Source organism: Anomaloglossus baeobatrachus, chromosome 10, assembly GCF_048569485.1.
Source record: "Anomaloglossus baeobatrachus isolate aAnoBae1 chromosome 10, aAnoBae1.hap1, whole genome shotgun sequence".
Taxonomy (NCBI): Eukaryota; Metazoa; Chordata; class Amphibia; order Anura; family Aromobatidae; genus Anomaloglossus; species Anomaloglossus baeobatrachus.
In genome coordinates, this window is record NC_134362.1 from 87,073,349 (window position 1) to 87,097,048 (window position 23,700).

Genomic DNA, 23,700 nt, shown 5'->3' on the forward strand with positions numbered 1-23,700 from the left:
ACTCTCCTGTCATTCTGTAATACGCGTTCAGAAGCAGCAGCAGCAGCATGGAGGACATTAAACAGCTGTCATGCTAGGTACAGGGAAGTAGCAAACGAATGGCGAAAGGGAAGAGAAAGCCAATGTCTAAAGGAGGGGGAGATGATGACCCCTGACCAAGCTTACCACTGGACCCTGGATTCCCTCACCACCCTAGATAGCACTCAGATGGATACCTGACCCTAGGCTGACCCTGATCTGGGTCCTAGGTAGGGAGCAGATGAGATGAGCTCTTCATCAACCCACTAGGCACTATACATCACAGGGATAACAACAACAACACAGGGAAAACAACAAACAACTTATCTCTAGATGACTCAGTAAGTAGTTCAGTAAAGAGCAGCAACAATCCTACAGATGAGTTCAAGTCGTCTGCTTGCATCCAGAGTTTGTGAAAAAACTGAATATAACTATCACAAGTCCAGGGAAAATGAGAGTATTTAAACCCAAGGATAAATACAGATGATTAGCAGCTGAAGGGAAAAGGATCTCTAAGGGGTCCTAAAGAGAAAAAGATGAAAACCCAGCAGAGGAGATACCTAGTACACTGAATACTGACAGCATGAATAATAAAACGTCAGGGAGAATTTTGAGCAGCCAAACACTGTGACCTTCTATTCCCGGACACCACAGTACTGTCTCTCACCCGTGACACACCCATAACAATAGCATTACTGAGTAGTGTAGCTGTGAATCCAGCACTATGGTTAGATAAACACTAGACTGCAGCAGCACAATCTTTGTCATTCTGCTCCTTCCAACTACTCTTTCTCAGATGGTGAGAACAAAGACAAATCATAAACTGTAAAGTGTATCATGTATCAAGTCCTTGATATGTTGTATTTTTTTCTGGCTTTATTTTGCCATTATATGCCCCTAATTTGGAACAACAGAATTTTATCTATTCTGCAGATGGCTTCATTGACCGAAAGCCCGTTGAATTATGAAAATACACATATTTAGAAATCTTGAGGACAAAAAACATAATCTACATGACACCTACATGAAATTTTGCTAACTCATTGTAATATACAATACCAGCACAGAATATCCAATATACCAAAAGTGAGCATGTCTGTCATACAGTGTATATATGCATATATAGGCTTGGATAATCACATAAATAACCAGATATTCCTCTTACAGAACAACAGTACTGGGGCAGTGATCTGAAAATCCCTACAATGTCATATGAGGACGTGTTGCATTGTGACCAGACAGCTTTCAAATGGCTCTGCGCACTGCGGAAAATGGGCATCGTGGTGTTAGAAGGAGCCCCGGTGAAGCAGGGAGAATTGGTTACACTTGGCAAAAGGATAGGTTACATGAGGCATACTTTTTATGGGCAAGTATATCCATTGTTTTTTATTACCGCAGTACTATATTTCTTAAATAACCAGAATGGACCAAATGAATGGGCATAGAAGAGAAGTTTCCAGTATTTACTGTATATGTCTTAAGATAAATATTTATCATAAAAGTTATTTCTTATTTTTTTTTTATTTTTTTTTTAAACCTGAATACGATTTGGTAATTGCAGTCAGTATATTTTCATGTAGTTTGTTTACAGAGGAGTTTGGACAGAATTTAACATTTCAGAGACCAAATAACACATAACTCATCCAGTCTAGCATATTTCAGTAAAAAAAACAAATGAAGAATTATTAGAATGTTTTAGTTTCTTAGTTACTCTACTTTTTCTTGTTTTATAAAAGTATATCTGTGAGGACCATTGCATATGCTGATAATCAGTCCACACTGGCTCATAAAAGGACAAGTCAGTGATACTGATGGGCAGACTCGCAGATACCCGGGATCAGAATCTGATGCTTTAAAATGGTGGTAAAATGGATAGGGAAATTGAAGCTGGCGCATTATAATTACCGAGTCTCCGGACTACTATAACGCTACTTCCGGAGCTGCTTATTACATATTTACTGCTTCCTCTGCCCACCAACAGTCCCTGTGTCTCTGGTTGCTGTCAGATGCGCCCCACCCTGTGTGACAGTGTCTGACTACAATCAATCAGAGGTGATGTGTGCGTCTCTATTGGTGTATAAATAAATAAAAAATTGGCGTAGGGTCCCCCTGTATTATGATACCCAGATAAAGCATATGGCTACAGGCTGCAGCCCCCAGCTGTGCACTTATCTTGGCTGTGTATCTATTCCATAGCCTCCTTTATATAAAAACCATCAAAGTCAGCTGTATCCCCAATTCTGCAATGCTGCCCACGGGCTTTGTTAATATGGCTGCAGTAGTGATATAATTGCTGAGATGGGTGATAAGCTGAAGCAGTTGCATGATGTTATTGTTATATCACCATTGCAGCCACAGCAACAAAGACCAGCGGTAACTGGGTGCTAGATTGGGAGGGGTTAAGTACAGCTGGCGTGATAGAAAAAAAAGTAATGATAGATCATCCTTTTAAAGAGAATCTGTCACCAGGTTTTTGCTATGTAATCCCAGAGAGCATAATAGAGACAGAGACACTGATTCCAGAGAAGTAGCAATATAGTTATGTTGACATGTTGCATTTTTCCCATTTGTTTACTTAAATAAAACAGTGTTGCCTTGTTCTGTCAAAGTATTATTATTATTTATAGTGCTATTTATTCCATAGCGCTTTATATATGGAAAAAGGTATACATAATAGGGACAGATACAATAATCATAAACAAAAGAAGGCACAGACTGGTACAGGAGGAGAGAGGACCCTGCCCCTGAGGGCTCGCAATCTACAATGGATGGCTGAAGATACAGTAGGTAAGGGTGAAGATGGCCGTGCGGCGCTATCGCAGACTCAGGGTTGCTACAGGTTCTAGTGAATGAGATTTCTGAAATGTTATGCATGTGCTATGACCAGACTTCCGATCACGGGCAGTGAGCGTCTTTGAAGCCAGGGTGCATACACCCGGTGTCAAAGGAGCTCAATGTTAACGGGTACAAAGCCATGCTCATGCGTGGTTTTGTATCACGTAACAATGACGCTGGGCATTGTAAAGCATGTTAGCACACCCAGAAGGGCGTGCTTACATGCTAAGTTGGCCGACTAGCAAGAGAACTAATGCCCTTGCGACTAATCTCTGTGTGCCACCCAGAGCTATGGGGTACTCGGTCCCGGGCAGTGTACTACTGGGACGTATCACTGGGTGGCCGTTGCCCAATTACGTGACCCTGGGGGTCGCTTTAAATGGGGTTATATACAGGGGAATGTTCAATAAAGTTTATGTTGTGACGCCACTTGCGGGTTGTGGTTATGGAGATAGATCCGCCGCTGCACAGTTTCTCTGCTGGGGCTGGTGTTGACGGCAGCCTGGATGTTGGGTTGGGGTCCCAGGGAGGTAGGTGAAGGAGATGGGCATGGAAGAAAGTGAGACCACACGAGGGATTGCCGTGTAACTGGTTCTCTTTACTCACAGTAGATGGTAACTGGTACCCGGAGAAAGGCTGGTGTTCACCTCTGGTTCCCTTAGTCCCAGTGCCGGGTTGATGACCTGGTGGCTTCTTTTCCCTGTACCTTTCTCAAGTTGGTGGGTCCCCGTGGCTTGGGGCATCTGGGGGTCCCCTCCTGTTTGTCTCTCAGTCTCTGGTCCGTACGTCGGCACTGTGAACCCTGTAGAATAGGTGTTCTGTTCCAGGGCTCTGTACCCCGTCGGTGCTATGGTTCCGAGAGTACTTCACCATACTCCACTGGCAACTACACGCCTGGGCCCTCAGGTCACCGTCACACTCCCGTGTCAGTCCAGTTACGTCCATTCTCTCTCACTTCCACTTACTAACTGTATGTCCCCTCCCACCTGGTTGTTATCTAGTGGACTGGATCGGCTCCACCCCTGGGTGGCCATCCATTGGGTCCAATTCTAATCTGTCCCCAGTCTGTGTATGGGGGAAACTGGGATTTTAATGTGTTTTGCTGCTACCGGCACTGATCTTCCAGGTCCCTGGGGTAGGCCCTGCATCTTTGGCAGGATGCAGTACCTCGTAGTGCCCTAATGGGTTCAGGGGCGCTCCACCTGCGCTTATTAGCATATCATAAAGGATCTCTATAAATACTTTTTCTAAAGATCTCTTTATCTATGCTACTAGATACAGGGATGTTAGACAGGGATTAGCAATATCTACCCAGAACTGCCCATGTTTCTGGGTTCATTTGAAACCTGACAGGTTCCCTTAAGTAAAGCATTAGCTTTCAATTTTTTCACTGTTTACAGAACAGAATGATTGCACTGGAGCTCTGTAATACACATCCATGCAGCTGGGTGTATCAAGCACTGACACCAGTGGCGTACCGTCAATAGAAGCAAGCCACGCCACTGATATGGGGCCCGTGACCTGACATGGGCCCCGTGATGGCTGCCCGCTGTGTCTGCGATTTCACTTTCCTCATCCCCAGCATTGATGGGCTGCCCTGGGATGGTCACTAAGCAGTTGAATAAGGCCGCAGGGAGCCGCACTGTTTGTACAGCTGCAGTCGACCGCAACACAGAGGAACATACACACCCACACTGCACACCGCACGGCCTCAGCTGAAGAGGAGGGAGTAGCCAGGCAGCGTCATCTTCCAATCAGAGAGGTGCAAGAGATGCCAAGTGGAGAACAGCCAATCAGGAAAGGGGGCGGAGCTTGTTCAGTACAGCGCGGGAGATTGAAAATATGGAAAGCTAAGCAGGGCAGAAGGATCAGAGACCTGAGCGTTGCACATAGAGAAAAGAGGAAGAAGGAGCTGAGAAAACAAGGAGAAGAGAGAGCAGAAGCAATAGAAAGAAAATGCAAAGGACAGAATCTGAGCACAGCCAGGACGACTGACAGGAAGTGCATGGAACAGGAAGGCCGGAGGCTGCCACTAACATGATCTCTCACAGCACAGGAGCAGGTGAGTATTATAATGTACAAATGTCTGTAACACTACAAAAAGAAAGTGTCCTGTCACATCCCTGTGTGTTAACCCTGTACTGTGACATCACTGTGTGTGTTATCCCTGTCCCGTTACATCCCTATGTGTTAACCCTGTACTGTGACATCACTGTTAGAGAAAAGGTACTCCAAAGTACCATAAGGATTAAGGGGTGGTTCCAGATTCTGCTGGGACCCCACACCATTGGCACAAACTCAACGACATATTTTGGTAAGAAAGAACAAGAGTTTTTAAAGTGCACTTTAAAAACTCTTGTTCTTTCTTACCAAAATGTGACATCACTGTGTGTGTAATCCCTGTACTGTGATGTCACTGTTTGTTAACCCTGTATTGTGACATCACTATGTGTTATTCCTGTACTGTGACATCACTTTGTGTTAACCCTGTAACCCTGTACTGGGACATCACTGTGTGTTAACTCTGTACTGTAATATCACTCTGTGTATATGATCCCTGTACTGTGACATCCCTGTGTGTTATCCCTGTACTGTGACATCCCTGTGTGTTAACCCTGTACTGTGACATCCCTGTGTGTTAACCCTGTACTGTAAAATCACTGTGTGTTAACCCTGTACTGTGACATCACTTTGTGTATTATCCCTGTACTGTGACATCACTATGTGTATTATCCCTGTACTGTGACATCACTGTGTGTATTATCCCTGTACTGTGACATCACTGTGTGTATTATTCCTGTGCTGTGCAGTGATTTATTATGGTACCTAAAGCTGTAAAGAGGGTTATAATCGTTACTATTATATGGGAGAGACATCTGAAAATTTATATTGTGTGTGGTGAGGGGCACGAAGGAGGACACCGCTACTTTAGGCCAAGTTCACATACTGCAGATGTTTTCGGGATTTGTGGTGTGAACCCACTGGTCTTTGTGCAGTGGACTTTGCTCAGTAACAGGACAGTGGTTATATTCAGAATCTATGTGGTGATATTTGGTCATGGTGTAGCGGCATTATTGTTTAATGTATAGTAGCATTATTGGTCTTGGTATGGTGGGTTCTGTTCAGTAACACTATATAATGTGTTATTTTCGAATTGTATGACTATTTTGTTGCAGCATTACTCAGCGAGCGTCAGGCCCTGCGCTGCCCAGCGAGCGTCATGCCCTGCACTGCTCAGTGCATCGCAGAGTCACAAGACAGGAGCACAGGCTCACAGCACTGCCTAGACTAGTCCTCTGCAGACGAAGCTGCGCCCAGTAATAGTCTACTTACTGGACTGAAAAAACAAAAAAGCCAGCACTAAATGTGCACTACAGCACTAAAAACTCCAACTGTACTTATTATAAATTTGAGATTTTTGGCAAAAAATTGCAATTTCTTGAGTTACCCCGCCACATCACGGCAAATCTCTTTAGGGCAGTCCCACGCTAAAATATTTTTTAAAATGTGCCAGACGGCCTCACATGAAATAGTAGAACTGCTCTTAGCAGCACTCACCTGGTCTATTTCAATCCCGTACCCATGACTGAGTTATGGCTGTGGGCGGGACAGGTCCAAGCAAATGCTGCATGAAGTAAATAGCCTGTAGACAGGGCCTGATGACTGAATGTGAACAGCCACGAACCACCAAAATCTAGACAGGTGGAATACATCCCCAATTGGGATGCATAGCAAGGTGGCAGTCAGCCACCGACCAATTCAATGAAGAAAAAACAAAAAAGCCAGCACTAAATGTGCACTACAGCACTAAAAATTCCAACTGTACTTATTATAAATTTGAGATTTTTGGCAAAAAATTGCAATTTCTTGAGTTACCCCGCCACATCACGGCAAATCTCTTTAGGGCAGTCCCACGCTAAAATATTTTTTAAAATGTGCCAGACGGCCTCACATGAAATAGTAGAACTGCTCTTAGCAGCACTCACCTGGTCTATTTCAATCCCGTACCCATGACTGAGTTATGGCTGTGGGCGGGACAGGTCCAAGCAAATGCTGCATGAAGTAAATAGCCTGTAGACAGGGCCTGATGACTGAATGTGAACAGCCACGAACCACCAAAATCTAGACAGATGGAATACATCCCCAATTGGGATGCATAGGAAGGTGGCAGTCAGCCACCGACCAATTCAATGAAGAAAAAACAAAAAAGCCAGCACTAAATGTGCACTACAGCACTAAAAATTCCAAATGTACTTATTATAAATTTGAGATTTTTGTCAAAAAATTGCAATTTCTTGAGCTGCTTCGCCACGTCACAGCAAATCTCTTTGGGGCAGTCCAACACTAAAATATTTTTATAAAATGTGCCATACGGCCTCACATATGAAATAGTGGAACTACTCTTAGCAGCACTCACTTGGTCTTTTTCAATCCCGTACCCATGACTGAGTCATGGCTGTGGGCGGGACAGGTCCAAGCAAATGCTGCATGAAGTAAATAGCTTGTGGACAGGGACTGATGACTGAATGTGAACAGCCACCAACCGCCAAAATCTAGACCGGTGGAATACATCCCAAATTGGGGTGCATAGGAAGGTGGGGGTCAGCCACCGACCAATTCAATGAATGACCCCCCCCTTGCTATGCAGCTATGTAGCTCAAGAAATTGCGATTTATTTGCCAAAAATCTCAAATTTATAATAAGTACAGTTGGAATTTTTAGTGCTGGAGTGCACATTTAGTGCTGGCTTTTTTGTTTTCTCCTCATTACTGGACTGGTAGATGTATAGCCTGGCTAGGAAAAAGATTAATTCATAATGTGTATATGCGTCCCCAGTCACTTTTATACCCCTCACTGGCTTCCCAGTAACTTGTATGGCCCCCCAAAGTAACATATATGGTGTTTATTATGTTAATATTTTATTGTATTTTTTTACTTGGGGGCCATTTAGACTTTTGCCATGGGGCCCCATGATTTCTATGTACGCCCCTGACTAACACTATCAAATGCTCATACGGAAAGGGTAATCCAGGTAAAATGCACAAAAGTGAGGATCTGCATTAAATATTAAGTACAATCTTTGAGGCGTCAGGACATGCTCTGGACATCTTATCTTTTCTTAACTACATAAGTAGCACAAAGGTTCTACACTTTAAATGAAGCAATTCTTCTATAAAACCTATTTAGTGTAGCCATAAATTGTAAACCACTGCGTCCTAGATACAAGTGTTATACAGTATGAGTCATCGGCAGGCGCCTGCCAAAATGGGATTTTTTTGGACTGATATTCTTATGAAGAAGGTAATGTAGTGGAAATGAATAATTAACATAACCTTGAAACAGTTGGAAGATTGCGCCATATTTGGCATAGCACACTAGATATTAATGTATGGGCTATTTCATCAGGGAATCCTTTATCCAAAGTTTCCTCAGTCACTGAGAAGAGCGGTGTAAAAATAAAGAGAGGAAATCACAGATGCAAATCTAATTAATTGTTATTATTCACTATATAATGCTGAACGGGTCATTCTGTCCGAAGCCGGGATCGAACCATTTGATTTGCCAAAGAGCCAGAAGTAACTGGGGCCTCATTTATGAAAATTGACTCCCAATAAGATCATTCTTATTGCCAATAGCAGCTTTCAGCATTGAAGCGCTGAGGTAAAGTGAAAGCTGAGCTCTGATTGGTTACTGTGGACAACTAGACCCTTTTCAAGCGTAACCAATGATCTTCTTTTCACTATATAACTAACACGTCCTTCTGTCCAAAGTGGAGCCAGCACACGCACAGTGCTATATTCACATCAACAGCACTGGGCACATGCTGACCGTCACCTCCACACGCCCACACAAGTGTCATGGTGAGGGAGGGGAGAGGGAAGGAACCGCTTGCCCACACCACACGGAAGCTCAGGCTGACCAGTGCGCCATGGTGCAGAGCACGGGCTGTGCAGGCTGGGGTTGTGGGATGCTGGGGTTTGGCTTCTGCATCAGGGAGCCTGAGGTCTCTGTGGAGGCTCCACGGTGCTGTGTGTTTAAAAAGGCATAGTGTCTCAGAGCAGGACATCCATGAAGCATGACCAGCTGAGGGAGGATTCTCCGGTCGTGATGTCTGTGTTACCAAACCCCTTATACTCTAAGAATAAACACACGGACTGCATGTGACTTGGTTCAAAATGGCCACAGAAGCCTTTTATTGCCTATTTTTTACAAACTAACACCTTAGGGACGCCGTCCAACGGGCGACCCCCAAACAACAACATAAAGGTAACAATAGACAATAACATTTACAAGACCCCCCGGGGCAGGCCGAGTCCATAACTACTACTCCCCCTGTCCCCGGCCGCAACACACCGACCCAGAGACAAGGTGCCAATCACCCACGGATTGACACCCCACACCTTGGCAGAACCCCGTGCCTGCCACATCCCGGAACCGAGAGCCACCATACCGAGACAATGACTCCCGGTCCAGCCACCACTCACTTCCAAACCTCTGGACCAGACCTTATCCCCCCCGCTTCAGGACAGGCCACGTGACACCTTACGTGGCCTGGATCCGCCACACACCAAAAGCACGCTCCACGCCATCCTGCAGACCCAACGCCCATAAATCTGCACCAATGTCATTGAGGTGGACACCATCACCCCTCCGAAACTGCCAAGTAGCTGGCTCCAACTCCCTGTGCCTCACCACCAACCCACCGTTCCTGGTCATGAACCAAGCAACCACCCGATTCACCTGGGCCCTGGCCTTATTGACCTTGTCTACCGACCGGGCCCCCCTCCACGCCAACCTGGTCACTATGTCGGACCACACGACAATCAAAGCAGGGTACTCCTTCCATAACCGCAATAAATCAAGCTTTATATCACGGATAAGATCTCGCGACGCCCGGGCACCCAGATAATTACCCCCCACATGTAACACCAGCACATCCGGAGGCCGCTCGACTTTACAATGGAAACGGAATTCCGGGACCACCCTGGACCATTCCATACCCCGAACACCAATCCACCGAACAGTCGCTTGAGCGCGATCCAAACCCAGCTGCCGACCATTCTGGCGAACCTCAGCTCGACGGGCCCCCTAAAACACGAATGAATGCCCCAAGATCCAGATCAGGCACTTCCCTACAACAAAGTAAAACAAACAGAAAAATCAAAACCAATAACATCACAGCCACCAAAGCAGCTAGAAACAGCCTCTTCACAAACCACCCGCACGTGAACGAAATTACCATGCTGCTACAACAACTGCGGTCTCACATACCGCCGAAAATAGGAAGATTCCCATCTACCAATACGCTTCACCACCTCGTCGCCAAGCCCCCAACGAGCGGCCTCCATAGCCGCCCCAATCCGAAAGGAATGCGACCCGAACTCCTCCGGGCGCTGTCCTGCGTCCCGTAAACTTTGCCGCAGAACCGCCAAAAACTGAAACCTTGATAAAAAACACCCATTCATGTGCCGCAAAAACAGGCCCGGTAAGCCCCCCTCATGGCCACAAACCTCTCAACTAAACGCACTGGGCACAATTCTTCCCCTAGAACCGCATATAACACCACCCACCTACCATGGCCCAACTGGTCTGTCTTTGACCGACGAATCCGGCACTCCACCTGACCACCGCCCACTCGCACATCCTCGAGCATCAAACCGCCACCTGTCACCTTGGACGGGCTCACCAACTCCCCAATCCGGAACGCCCCATAAAAAGCAAGACCGAAAGCCGTTGTAAACAAAACCGTCTCGTATGCCGACTCACAAATACCACTCAGGCCACCCACCATCCATCGCAACAAACCAAACGAAATAGGACGCCTCCTGTCCCTCACCCGTACACCGCGGCGAAAACCCCGTAAAGCCTGTCGAACCCGAAAATCCTGCAAAACATCGCGCTCCCCTCTCATTTTTAACCAAAACGCCACCGCCGCCACCCGATGTGCCACTGCTGACGCCGATCGTCCGGCCGCAAAATCCGTGCACACCAATGACAATAAAGCCACCAAGTAATCTACGCTCACCCCGTCAAACAAGCGACCCATCAACTCCTCCCATTCAGCCCACACTTTTTCGTAGCGGCACCAAGTCACCTCGGTCACCGACCACCGAATCAACTCTGAGATCACCGCCTCACCAGATTCCACAAGTCCTCCGGACACTCCACTCCGGCCTCGTCCGCCCAAGGCAGTAGCGCCCGAAACCTGCCGAACTGAAAACGAGACAAAGCATCAGCCACCTCATTGTCAACTCCTGGAACGTGCTTTGCCACCACCTGCACATTCAGCTGCAAACATCTCAACACCAAATGCCGCAAATACACCACTACCGGCTCCGACTTAGCAGACAAGTTGTTGATAGCGTACACCACCGCCTGGTTATCGCAATGAAAGCACACCTTCCTCCCTGCGAAATGCGACCCCCATAGCTCCACTGCCACTACAATGGAGAATAGCTCCAGCAGCGCCAAATTCCTGACCAAACAGCTCTCCCGCCACGCCTGCGGCCACTGCCCCATACACCAGTGACCCCGAAACACGGCCCCAAAACCGGCCGACCCGGCCGCATCCGTGAACAGCTCTAGCGCCCCGTTAGATGCCACCTTCTCCAGCACCAGCGCCCTGCCATTAAAATGCTGCAAAAATTGATCCCACACCGACAAATCGTCCCTGATCACCCTCGTGATCCGCACAAATTGCACCGGCGACCGCACACCTGCCGTCGCCGTTGCCAAGCGCCTCGCAAATACTCTCCCCATCGGCACGATCCTGCAAGCGTAATTCAATTTCCCAAGCAAGGACTGCACCGCCTTAAGCCCACCTTCTTTGCCGCTTTCACCTCCGCCACCGCGGCCCTCAAATCACGAACCTTCCCTTCCGGCAACCTGCATTCCATAGCAATGGAATCAATCTCAATACCCATAAAATGCATCACCGGCGCCGGGACTTCTGTCTTTTCAGGCGCCAAAGGAATACCAAAACTGCCCGCGACTTTCTGCAACGTGAATAGCAGCCCCACACAAACCATGGAGCTCGCCGGCCCAACACAAAAGAAATTGTCCAAATAATGAATAATGGACGTAAGCCCGGACACATCCCGGACCACCCACTCTACAAACGAACTAAACGCCTCAAAATACGAACACGAAATTGAACAGACCATTGGCAAACAATGAGCAACATAATAACTGCCATCCCACCAGCAACCTAACAAATGCTGGCTGTCCGGATGAACCGGTAATAACCGAAACGCCGCCTCCACATCCTCCTTCGCCATCAATGCACTCGCCGCCCTGACCAGATCCAATGCCTTATCGAACGACACATAATATACCGCCGACAGCTCCGCCGCAATGCCATCATTCACCGATAGCCCCTCCGGGTAAGGTCTCCGCCACACATCCGTGAAAACCACGTCCGTGTAAAACGGGCCGTTTTTCGGGTCCGTTTTCCGTTTTTTAGGTCCGTTTTTATGGTATGTGTGGCCTGCGTGTGTATCCCGTATGCTAGCCGTATGTGCGTGTGGAATGTCCGTGTGTGCGTGAGTGAAATAACTGACATGTGTGTGTGTTGTCCGTGTGAAATGTACGTGTGTGATGCAAAATGTCGTTACTACATGTCGGAAGACAGAGTAGCGGGATGAGAATGAACTCGGGTGAACTTCACCCGACTTCATTCTCATGCCGCGGCTCTGTCTTTGTGCCGTGTACTGATTAGCGGTCACCTGTGAAGGATTCACCGGTGACCGCTAATCCCCCGAGTGACTGAAGTGTCCCCCCCTCTCTCATACTCATCGTTCCCCGATCACCGGGGCTGCACGGCGTTCACACTGTTCCGGCGGCTTTTTCTAATTTGAAAAAGCCGGCCGCTCATTAAACAATCTCGGATTCCCTGCTTTCCCCGCCCACCGGCGCCTGTGATTGGTTGCAGTCACACACGCCCACCACGCTAAGTGACAGCTGTCTCACTGCACCCAATCACAGCAGCCGGTGGGCGTGTCTATACTGTGCAGTGAAATAAATAAATAAATAATTAAAAAAAAACGGCGTGCGGTCCCCCCCAATTTTAATGCCAGCCAGATAAAGCCATACGGCTGAAGGCTGGTATTCTCAGGATGGGGAGCTCCACGTTATGGGGAGCCCCCCACCCTAACAATATCAGTCAGCAGCCACCCAGAATTGCCGCATACATTATATGCGACAGTTCTGGGGCTGTACCCGGCTCTTCCCGATTTACCCTGGTGCTTTGGCAAATCGGGGTAATAAGGAGTTAATGGCAGCCCATAGCCTCCATGCAGCAGCGCTGGAAGCGACGCTGGACCATCCTGGATGACGCCGGACATGGAGGGCTTTTTGGGGCTGATTAAAGTGGTGAACCAGGGTATATGTGTGTGTTTTTTATTTCTAATAAAGGATTTTTTCTGGTGTGTGTGTTTATTTACTGTAATTTACAGATTAATCATGGAGGGTATCTCGGGGAGACGCCTGACATGATTAATCTAGGATTTAGTGGCAGCTATGGGCTGCCATTAACTCCTTATTACCCCGATTTGCCAAAGCACCAGGGCAAATCGGGAAGAGCCGGGTACAGCCCCAGAACTGTCACATATAATGTATGCGGCAATTCTGGGCGGCTGCTGACTGATATTGTTAGGGTGGGGGGCTCCCCATAACGTGGAGCTCCCCATCCTGAGAATACCAGCCTTCAGCCGTATGGCTTTATCTGGCTGGTATTAAAATTGGGGGGACCGCACGCCGTTTTTTTTTAATTATTTATTTATTTTACTGCACAGTATAGACACGCCCACCGGCTGCTGTGATTGGGTGCAGTGAGACATTTGTCACTCAGCGTGGGGGCGTTTCTCACTGTAACCAATCATAGGCGCCGGTGGGCGGGGAAAGCAGGGAATAGGAGATTGTTTAATGAGGAGCGGCCGGCTTCTTCAAAATAGTAAAAGCCGCCGCAGCAGTGTGAATGCCGTGCAGCGCCGCGCCGGTGATCGGGGAACGGTAAGTATGAGAGAGGGGGGGAAACTGACCGACAGACTGTGAGAGAGGGACAGACAGACAGAGAGACCGACAGAGAGACAGAGAGACCGACCGACGGACTCAGGGAGATTGACCGACATACACAGAAATAGAAAGAATAGCCGACATCACTAGAAATAAAAACACCAAACGGACACGGACTATAGGTAGATGCATACGTGTTTACTAACGTGTGTGCACATACCCATAGACTTTCATTGTGTCCACGTGTGCGTGCTCCGTGCAGATAACGGACATGCATCTGTGCAAAACGCAAACACATACGGATCACGGACACGCACACACGGACATAATGAAATAACGGACGTGTGACCACAATCATAGATTAACATTGGTGCACGTTTGGCCGTGTCTCCGGTATATACGGAAACGGACCAAACACGCACGTGTATCACGGACGTGTGAAGGGGGCCTAAGACTGTGTTTGCAAGACTGTGTTTTGACATTTTTTTAAGGAGATGTGTTATGGTCAGACCATGTTCTTGCACATGTGCTTTGCAAACAGGATAGCTAAAGGGTTGGGATCACTGCAAACCGTCTTAACTATGTTCATCCAACATCTCAATTTCATCTGGGAGCAGCATAATGTAGGGTAAAGATCCTGATTCTAGTAATGTGTCACTTGCTAAAAAAAATCAGTGTTTTATCAGTAATAGATTATCACTAGAGTACTAGTAAATTACTGCCATATAGTCCTCCATATTCATATTCATGAGCTCTGTATTACCCCGCCCCACCATTGATTGGCAGCTTTCTGCCTATGCACTGTGTACACAGGAAGCTGCCAATCAGTGATGTGGGTGGGGTTATAAAGGGCCTAGCATTCATAGAATTGGTAGATCTGCGGCAGAGAAAATTGAGATTATATCAAAATAACAGCTATCGCTGGTCCCTGGGATCCCTCATCACTCTAAATAGATTACCTGACCCTAGGTATCCCTAGTATTGGGCCCTAAATAGGGAAAGGGTGGGATGAACTCTTTGTCAACCCCACTAAACAATATTGAAAACACAAGGAGGACACACAGGGGGAAAATGCATAAAATACTTATGCACAGATGACTCAGGTAGAAGTTCAGCAAACTACTTTCAGCAACAATACCACAGATGAGTACAAGCCACCTGCTTGCAACCAGAGCTTGACTGAATTGTATAATATCACCAGCACAAGTCCAGGGAAGATGGGAGTATTTAAACCCAAGGGGAAATACCGATGATTAGCAGCTGAACGGAAGAAGAGCTTTGCTGCATCTTAAAGGGAAAATTATGAAAACCCAGCAGATGAGCTACCTACTACACTGAATACTGACAGCAGGAATAATAGAAAGTCATGGAGCCTTTAGGGCAGCCAAACACTGTGACCTTCTATTGCCAGACACCACAGTACTGTCTGTCACCCGTGACAGTGGATTATCTTTGGATCTGCAGAAAAGTCTGCTGCTGGGGCTATTATGTAAAATAAGATTATATTCAGTCTTCCTTTCAGACATTCCATTTGATTGCTCCATTTGTGGGAACACACACAAAATTAGGGTATGTACACACAATGTCTTTTTCAGGTGGATTCCATCTGACAAAGCACCGCAAAACTGATGAAAAAAAAAGGAATGTATAAATGGCATTGCTGTGCAGATGTTCAATCTTTTGCCACTATATTTAAATGCCCCTGGGTTCCCTTAAACAGCTAAAAGAGGTAACATGTTAATTCTGCCAGGAAGCCGCTCGTCACAGTAGTGTAAAATATAGAGAAAAAGACGCCGCAAAAATGACAGCAAAGCTGCTAATGAGGCTGCTTCAGGAATAAGACGACCGACGCTTTCGTGAAGAAGTTTTGTCTCTGTTAGTGGAGCAAGGTCGTTGTGTGAACCATTAACGCAATGTCCAAAACAAATCCATTGCATAACTGATGCAAACCAAAACAGAGGCAGCCCGCAGACTGCTGACAGCTTTGCAATGGATTCATTTTGGACATTAATATTATTTTTCTGATCCGTAAAATGCAACAGACAAATGAAATGTTCAAACGGAGATGTGAAGAAAGCCTAATAAAAAACGGAAATCAACAAAAAAAAACAATCATTTGGCAGGATGCACAGGTCCCTCATGTAACTACATAGCAAAAACTATCTATGTGACATAAACACAGAGGGAATCTGTCACCAGATATTTGCTACCCCATCTGAGAGCAGCATAACTTTCCTTTCGCCGTTCGCTTGGTACTTCCCCATCCCTAGTGTGACAAAAACGCACCAAAAATGCATGCTTTTTTGGTGTGTTTTCTGCCTGAAGGTGCAGACTTGATGCAGAAAATTTCTGCAAAGAAGGGCAGTGAGCCCCATAGGGGTGAATGGACCCCATGACGATCGGGAGGGTGCAAGGTTAGGAAAGGGTTAATGGGCTTGCATGGGATGGGGGATATGTGGGAGTACAGGATTGGTAGAAGGGAGCTGTAAGGGGATTGGGGGGGAGCAAGGATGGGGTGGGGTGTTGTGAGAGGTATAAGAGAGGGGGGTGTACTGATCACCTCCCCTTTCGTCGCTTGATCTTTGTGTCCCACCCGCCCGCCCTGATATATAATTTTATGTATATGTTTCTAAAAAAAAAAAAAAAAGAGATAAAAAAACAAAAAAAAAAAAAAAAGTGAAAAGGTGATGGTTTTTCAAAAAAAAAAAAAAAAAAAAAAATTTAAAAAAAAAAAAAAAAAAAAAAGAGGAATAAAGGTGAATACAAGGTTGAGTTGCTAATCTATTGTTGTCACAGCGGGGTGATAGGTCCGTCTGAGAGGTTGGGAGTACCGACAGTCGGTTGTTTGGTACGAAGTCGCTCAAGGGGAGTGGCTTCGGAGTGGATGGGAACTTGTGGGCGGAGGTCCCGCAGGTTCTGGGTAGGGGTAATTAACGATGGAACGTTGTTACCCCTCACCTCGGGCCGGGTGATCACGGCCGAGGTGGTCCTCTGGGCCGGTTTGGAGGTTACGGCCGGGGGGTTAGGAATGATGGTTTGCCTCTCGGACGGATCTATCGGTGTTTCTGGTTATACGGGTATATATGTATAAGGTTAAGTTGAACAATTGAGTGGCATGTTGGGCCACGAGTTTTGGTATACATATATACGGTAAAATAAAACTGTGGCCATTCCTGCAATAAAGTCGTGGTTCTTGTCTTTATTTAGGTAGATATAGTACGGGGGGTGTTTCTGCAGGATAACCTGCTTATCCCTTATAGATGCGTCATGTGTGCACATAGCCTTAGGCCTCATTCAGACCTTATTAATTTTTCACAAACGCAAAAAAAGTCCTTTATAAATATTTTGGATCAGATTTACATTAGTGTTTCAGTTTTTACCATCGCATCAGTGATTTTCATGTATGTAAAAGAAAATAAATGTATATAATGTATATGTGCCGCCCCCCCCGTGCCAGCAGCCTTCAGGGGTGGTGGTTCGAGGGTCTCCGGACCCGGGGGTCTCGCAGGCACGCCAAATAAAATGGAGGATGTAGATGTATGGGCTAGGCCGTAATAGGTTTGTAACGCCACACACGGTGTGTGGTGAGGTGGGACACCACCGCTGCTGTTACGGGGCACCCAGGGTAAATGTTGTGCAGCAAGATGTTAAACCCTCTGTGGGCAAGGATGGTGGCCCCGGGACCCGATGGCTCTGGTGCAGGGGGAATGACGACCACAGGGGGTGTTGGTGTACTCACTCTGAAGGAAACACACAAGTCTCTGGTAAACCAAGATGGTGGTGGCCGGTGTGGCAACCGGTTGCATTCGTGATCCCCCACCCGGCTGGTGGTCTCTATCCTTGTCCTGCACCTTTTTAGTAGAAAAGACTTCCTTGTATGAAATGTAGGAGTCCGCTCCTACCCTGGTACCTGTCAGTCTGCTTCAGGCCTGACACACAAGCCTGACCTCCACTACTGAACTCTCAAACTGAACTGACGCTTCTCCCGCCCCGGACAGTCTAAACCCCTGGGTGGGTGTGCACCAACCGCCTGGCCATGCCCACTGGTGTGTCTTTCTGTCCCTAAGGGGGTGACTAGGGTTTAATAGTTGGCTGTGTGTTTCCTAGTGTGGGAAAGGTGTAATGCGGGGGCCTAACTGTGACTACCTGGTTTTGCCAGGGCATCACATATATAAATATAAATAAATAAATAATAAATATAGAAATAAATGTTTATATAAATGACCGAGCTGCTCCTACCCATTGTAAAGTTAATGAGTATATCACACGGATGGTACACTGACGCCTCATGTGCGCAGGCTGTATATTTTATGGACCCATAAGCTTATATGGTTAGTTTTGATCCAAGATTTAAAAACTTACATGTCTGCATGATTTTTTGGCGGATAGATGCTTTGCATAAAGACACAGACGTGTGAACAGCTCCATAAATTATAACGGTGAAAATCCTGTATGGAACATGTGCCTGGAAAACGCAGGGAGATCTGTCCTGTAAGGGTCCAATGTTTAATCCCCCGGTACCAGGTAACTTTACATATTATCAGGCACCTACCAAGACATTGGTCAGACGTGCAGGGCTTTCTATGGCGCCAGTATAATCATAGCTTAAGAAAGGGAGTAGATTCCAGCACAAGGCATTTGGTGACACTTTAAGGAAGTGCAAATTGCCTTTTGATTAATAAGCATTGCCTAACTTACCATGCTTTTTCCATTTTATAAAGCGCTGCACATATAGCAACCGCCAGAATGACTGCAGTGAATTAGGAAAATATTTTTCTATTTTAGGTGGGCTGGTTATTATTAGCAGCAGTATTGTAGCAGGCACATTATGTCTGAGAGCAGAGCCACAGATGTATTTAATATTTATGTTGTCCTTAATTTTTTAACAATCAGTCAATGTAATTGGGAAAAATATTCTTCCACTGGATGAAATCATCAAAGCTATATTGTGCTGATGCAATAGTTATAAAATATTCTGGGAATGGAAAAGGGCTAAAAATAATTGGCAATATTCCTCCTTGAAGTCTTTTTCATTGCAAACAATATTCAGTTATGCAGTTTGGTGAAATGTTAATGTCAAGGAACAGGGGCGGACTGGGGTGTCTGGGGCCCACCAGGGGAATTGACTCCAGGGGCCCACCCTACAGCTAAATATAAACACCCATTAGCGTTATCCCCGTTATTGTGTTGCTTTGACTGTATACACAGGCGGCTCCTGCACATCTATATTGTGCACCATAACTGGGATGTACAATTATAGTTGTTTGCAGTAATGGGGTCTTTGGTGAAAACAAGTTATCACCGATCCACAGGGTAGGTTGGTGATAACTTATTGATCGGTGGAACCAGACCAGTGGAAACCGCACCGATAGGAAGATTGGGGAACTTTTTGCAGTGGTAGGTGGAGTGTTTGACCGTAGATCCATTCATCCTCTGTGGGCTGAGGTGTGTGACCGCAGATCCATTCATCCTCTGTGGGGTGAGGTGTGTGACCGCAGATCCATTTATCCTCTGCGGGGTGAGGTGTGTGACCGCAGATCCATTCATTCTCTGTGGGGTGGGATGTGTGACCGCAGCTCCATTCATCCTCTGTGGGGTGGGATGTGTGACCACAGCTCCATTCATCCTCTGTGGGGTGGGATGTGTGACCGCAGATCCATTCATCCTCTGCGGGGTGAGGTGTGTGACCGCAGATCCATTCATCCTCTGTGGGGTGGGGTGTGTGACTCCAGCTCCATTCATCCTCTGTGGGGTGGCATGTGTGACCGCAGCTCCATTCATCCTCTGTGGAGCAGCCAGATAATAACAAGCACAGCGCTCGCAGCCACTGAGGGAATGAATGGATCAGGGGTCGAGTCGGACACGAGATCCAGTGTAATGGGGGATAAAAGTTGCACGATCGGTGCAGGTCCCAGCAATCAGACCCCACTGATGAATAAGTTATCACTTATCCTTAGGCCACGTTCACACTTTCAGTATTTGGTCAGTATCTTACATCAGTATTTGTAGCCAAATCCAGGAGTGGGTGATAAATACAGAAGTGGTGCCCGTGTTTCTATTACACTTTCTCTGATTTTACCACTCCTGGTTTTGGCTTCAAATACTGAGGTAAAAAACTCACTGAATACTCAACATGGGCACGTGGCCTTAGTAAAGGAGATTACTTGTTTTCACTGGAGAACCTCTGTAAGTGCATATTTACTGCAGTGTAATAGTCACAGGACAGGGAGGGGTTAAATGTTTAAGTATTTAATTTCTACTGGAAATAATCTCCCCTTTATAAGAGAGAAAAAGTAACCCCCATACACAACAAAATCCACTATACTAAAACCAATAATACCATATACAAAGGGAAAATACCGCCACACCGTGACCAGACAACATATTACCACCACATAGTGACTGAATACAACCACATACAAGGAGAAATACCATCACACCGTGACCAGACAACATATTACCACTAAACAGTGACCAAATACATCCACATACAAAGGAGAAATACCACCACACTGTGACCAGACCACAAAGTGACCGAATAATACCACATACAAGGGAGAAATACCGTGACACTATGACCAGATAACATACTACCAACACATAGTGATCAAAAGCAACCACATACCAGAGAGTAATACCACCACATCATAATTAGACCACACAGTAACCGAATATTACCACATACAAGGGAGAAATACCGCAACACTATAACCACACCACATAATGACCGACTATAACTACATACAAGAAAGTAATACCGCCACACCATAATCAGACCACATAGTGACCGAATACAACCACATACAAGGGAGAAATACCGTGACACTATTACCACACCACATAATGACCAAATAATACCACACATGAGACAAATATCAGTACAACATGACCAGACGACATATTACTACCACACAAGGACATATAATACTATAATAATGATCATGAATAAAAACTACAATGCTAATAACACTAACATTATCATCAGTGCTATAATGCACATGAGCTCTGTATATAGTGTATAGGTAATACAGTGCTTACCAGTGACATACACAGGAGCTCTGTATACAGTGTACAGTATAGTGAGTGTGTTCATGTTACACACTGACTTACCAGTGACATCTCTAGCTGACTTTATTCATCTTCACATTTTTTCTTCATCCGGCGCTGACCGCCATCACTTCTTCCTGCCATGATGCGACTCTGCAGAAAATAACAGTCACTCCCAGAGTACATTCCTCACTATTTCCCCAATTTCTACACCACGTCAGACTCTTGTTCCCCCATTGGAGACAGTATCCTCAAAATGAACTTATTTCATCAGTAATAATGTCCCCTAATTTGCCGCTACAGTAATTATGCCCCACGTGCCACCATAAACTAATAATGTATGTCCCTCATTCTGGCCCCATATAGTAATTATGGCCCTCATTCTGGCCCCTTTTATTTAATAATATCTGGGGGAACAAGTGGAATCAGAAGGGGCTGTTAATTGCTTCCTGCACAAAATATCCCCCCCACACACTGCTCCTCTCCAAGATAGCCCCACAAAAAGTGACCCTTTCCAAAATGTCCCCCAAAAATTTGCCCTTTCTATAATATCTCCCCCAACTACATCCCTGTATAAATTCCCCCCTCCTCATTATACTATGCTGCCTTCCACAATCTTTGATGCCTCATAATGTCCCCCATTGCCCTATAATGTCCCTATTTCTTTCATAATGTCCCCCACTGCCCTATAGTGTCCCCCACTGCCCTATAGTGTCCCCCACTGCCCTATAGTGTCCCCCACTGCCCTATAATGTCCCCACTGCCCTATAATGTTTCCCACTGCCCTATAATGTTTCCCAGTGCCCTATAATGTTTCCCACTGCCCTATAATGTTTCCCACTGCCCTATAATGTCCCCACTGCCCTATAATGTCCCCACTGCCCTATTATGTTCCCCACTGCATTATAATGTTTCCCACTGCCTTATAATGTACCCCAATGCCCTATTATGTCCCCCACTGCCCTATTAAGTCCCCCACTGCCCCATAATATGCTCCATAAAGTCCACCACTGCTTTTTAATGCCCCTTGTAAAATAACACTGCTCCTCCCCCACCCACAGCCCCTCATATAAAAGTACATCTTCGGCTCCTCTGGAGCGCTTACCTGTGCCTGTGCGTCCCCCTCTTCATCCCTGCAGCTGCGGCCCGGTGATGATAATGTCCGTGCAGGACTGAGGCGCGCTCCTCTGCCTCAGTCCTGTCGCGTCCTCCTCCTCTGCAGCCCCGGCCCCTGTGATGATGTCCCGTTGTGGTGCAGGGCTGAGCAGCGCTGCTCTGCCTCCTGTCACTGATCGCACTGTACAAATGTATGCGTGCCTGAAAGACACGCATACATCTGAATACCGGTGCGGATGGAGGAGTGGCAGATGGGAGAGGGCAGCGGCGGATGGAGGAGTGGCGGAGGATGGGAGAGGGCGCAGCGGATGGGGGAGTGGCGGAGGATGGGAGAGGGCGCAGCGGATGCAGGCGCGGCAGAGGATGGGAGAGGGCGCAGCGGATGCAGGCACAGCGGAGGATGGGAGAGGGCGCAGCGGATGCAGGCACAGCGGAGGATGGGAGAGGGCAGTGGCGGATGGAGGAGCGGCGGAGGATGGGAGAAGGTGCAGCGGATGCAGGAGCGGCGGAGGATGGGAGAAGGCGCAGCAGATGCAGGAGCGGCGGAGGATTGGAGAAGGCGCAGCGGATGCAGGAGCGGCGGAGGATGGGAGAAGGCGCAGCAGATGCAGGAGCGGCGGAGGATGGGAGAAGGCGCAGCAGATGCAGGAGCGTCGGAGGATGGGAGAAGGCGCAGCAGATGCAGGAGCGGCGGAGGATGGGGGAAGGCGCAGCAGATGCAGGAGCGTCGGAGGATGGGAGAAGGCGCAGCAGATGCAGGAGCAGCGGAGGATGGGAGAAGGCGCAGCAGATGCAGGAGTGGCGGAGGATGGGAGAAGGCGCAGCAGATGCAGGAGCGGCGGAGGATGGGAGAAGGCGCAGCAGATGTAGGAGCGGCGGAGGATGGGAGAGGGCACAGCAGATGCAGGAGCGGCGGAGAATGGGAGAGGGCGCAGCGGATGCAGGAGCGGCGGAGGATGGGAGAGTGTGCAGCAGGAGCGGCGGAGGATGGGAGAGGGCACAGCAGCTGCAGGAGCGGCGGAGGATGGGAGAGGGCGCTGCAGATGGGAGAGGGCAGAGGTAGATGGAGGAGCAGCGGAGGATGGGAGAGGGTGCAACGGATGCAGGTGCGGCGGAGAAAGGGGGAAGTGAGATTGGGGATAGCTACCTTACGGGATGGATCTAGGCAGCAGGATCACAGCAGATGGAGGAGGCAGCAGATGGAGGAGGCAGCAGATGAAGAGGATGGGACAGAGTGGGCAGCAGATGAAGAGGATGGGACAGAGTGGGCAGTAGGTCAGGGGGGGGACAGCGGCAGATGGGGGAGAGCGGTGGCGAATGTAGGGGGGGCAGCAGATAGAAGAGGGTGGCGGCTGAAAGGTGGTGGCAGAAAGGGGGCAGTGGCAGCGACGGCAGCAGAAAGGGGGCAGTGGCGGCGGCGGCAGCAGAAAGGGGGCAGTGGCGGCAGAAAGAGGGCAGTGGCGGTGGCGGCGGCAGAAAGAGGGCAGTGGCGGCGGCGGCAGAAAGAGGGCAGAGCCGGCGGCGGCAGAAAGAGGGCAGTGGTGGCGGCAGAAAGAGGGCAGAGGCGGCGGCAGAAAGAGGGCAGAGGCGGCGGTGGCAGAAAGAGGGCAGTGGCGGCGGTGGCAGAAAGAGGGCAGTGGCGGCGGCAGAAAGAGGGCAGTGGCGGCAGCA

General features: G+C 47.6%; 1 protein-coding gene across 3 annotated transcripts in view; it reads left to right on the top strand.

Annotated features, from left to right (window-relative positions):
• BBOX1 (gamma-butyrobetaine hydroxylase 1) overlaps positions 1–23,700 on the top strand; it is a 217,628-nt gene that overhangs the window by 142,439 nt on the left and 51,489 nt on the right. For all 3 annotated transcript variants that reach the window (XM_075326519.1, XM_075326517.1, XM_075326518.1), the window contains exon 4: positions 1,186–1,384. In XM_075326519.1, the coding sequence (XP_075182634.1) occupies positions 1,186–1,384 (199 nt within the window). The remainder of the gene's footprint in view (positions 1–1,185; positions 1,385–23,700) is intronic.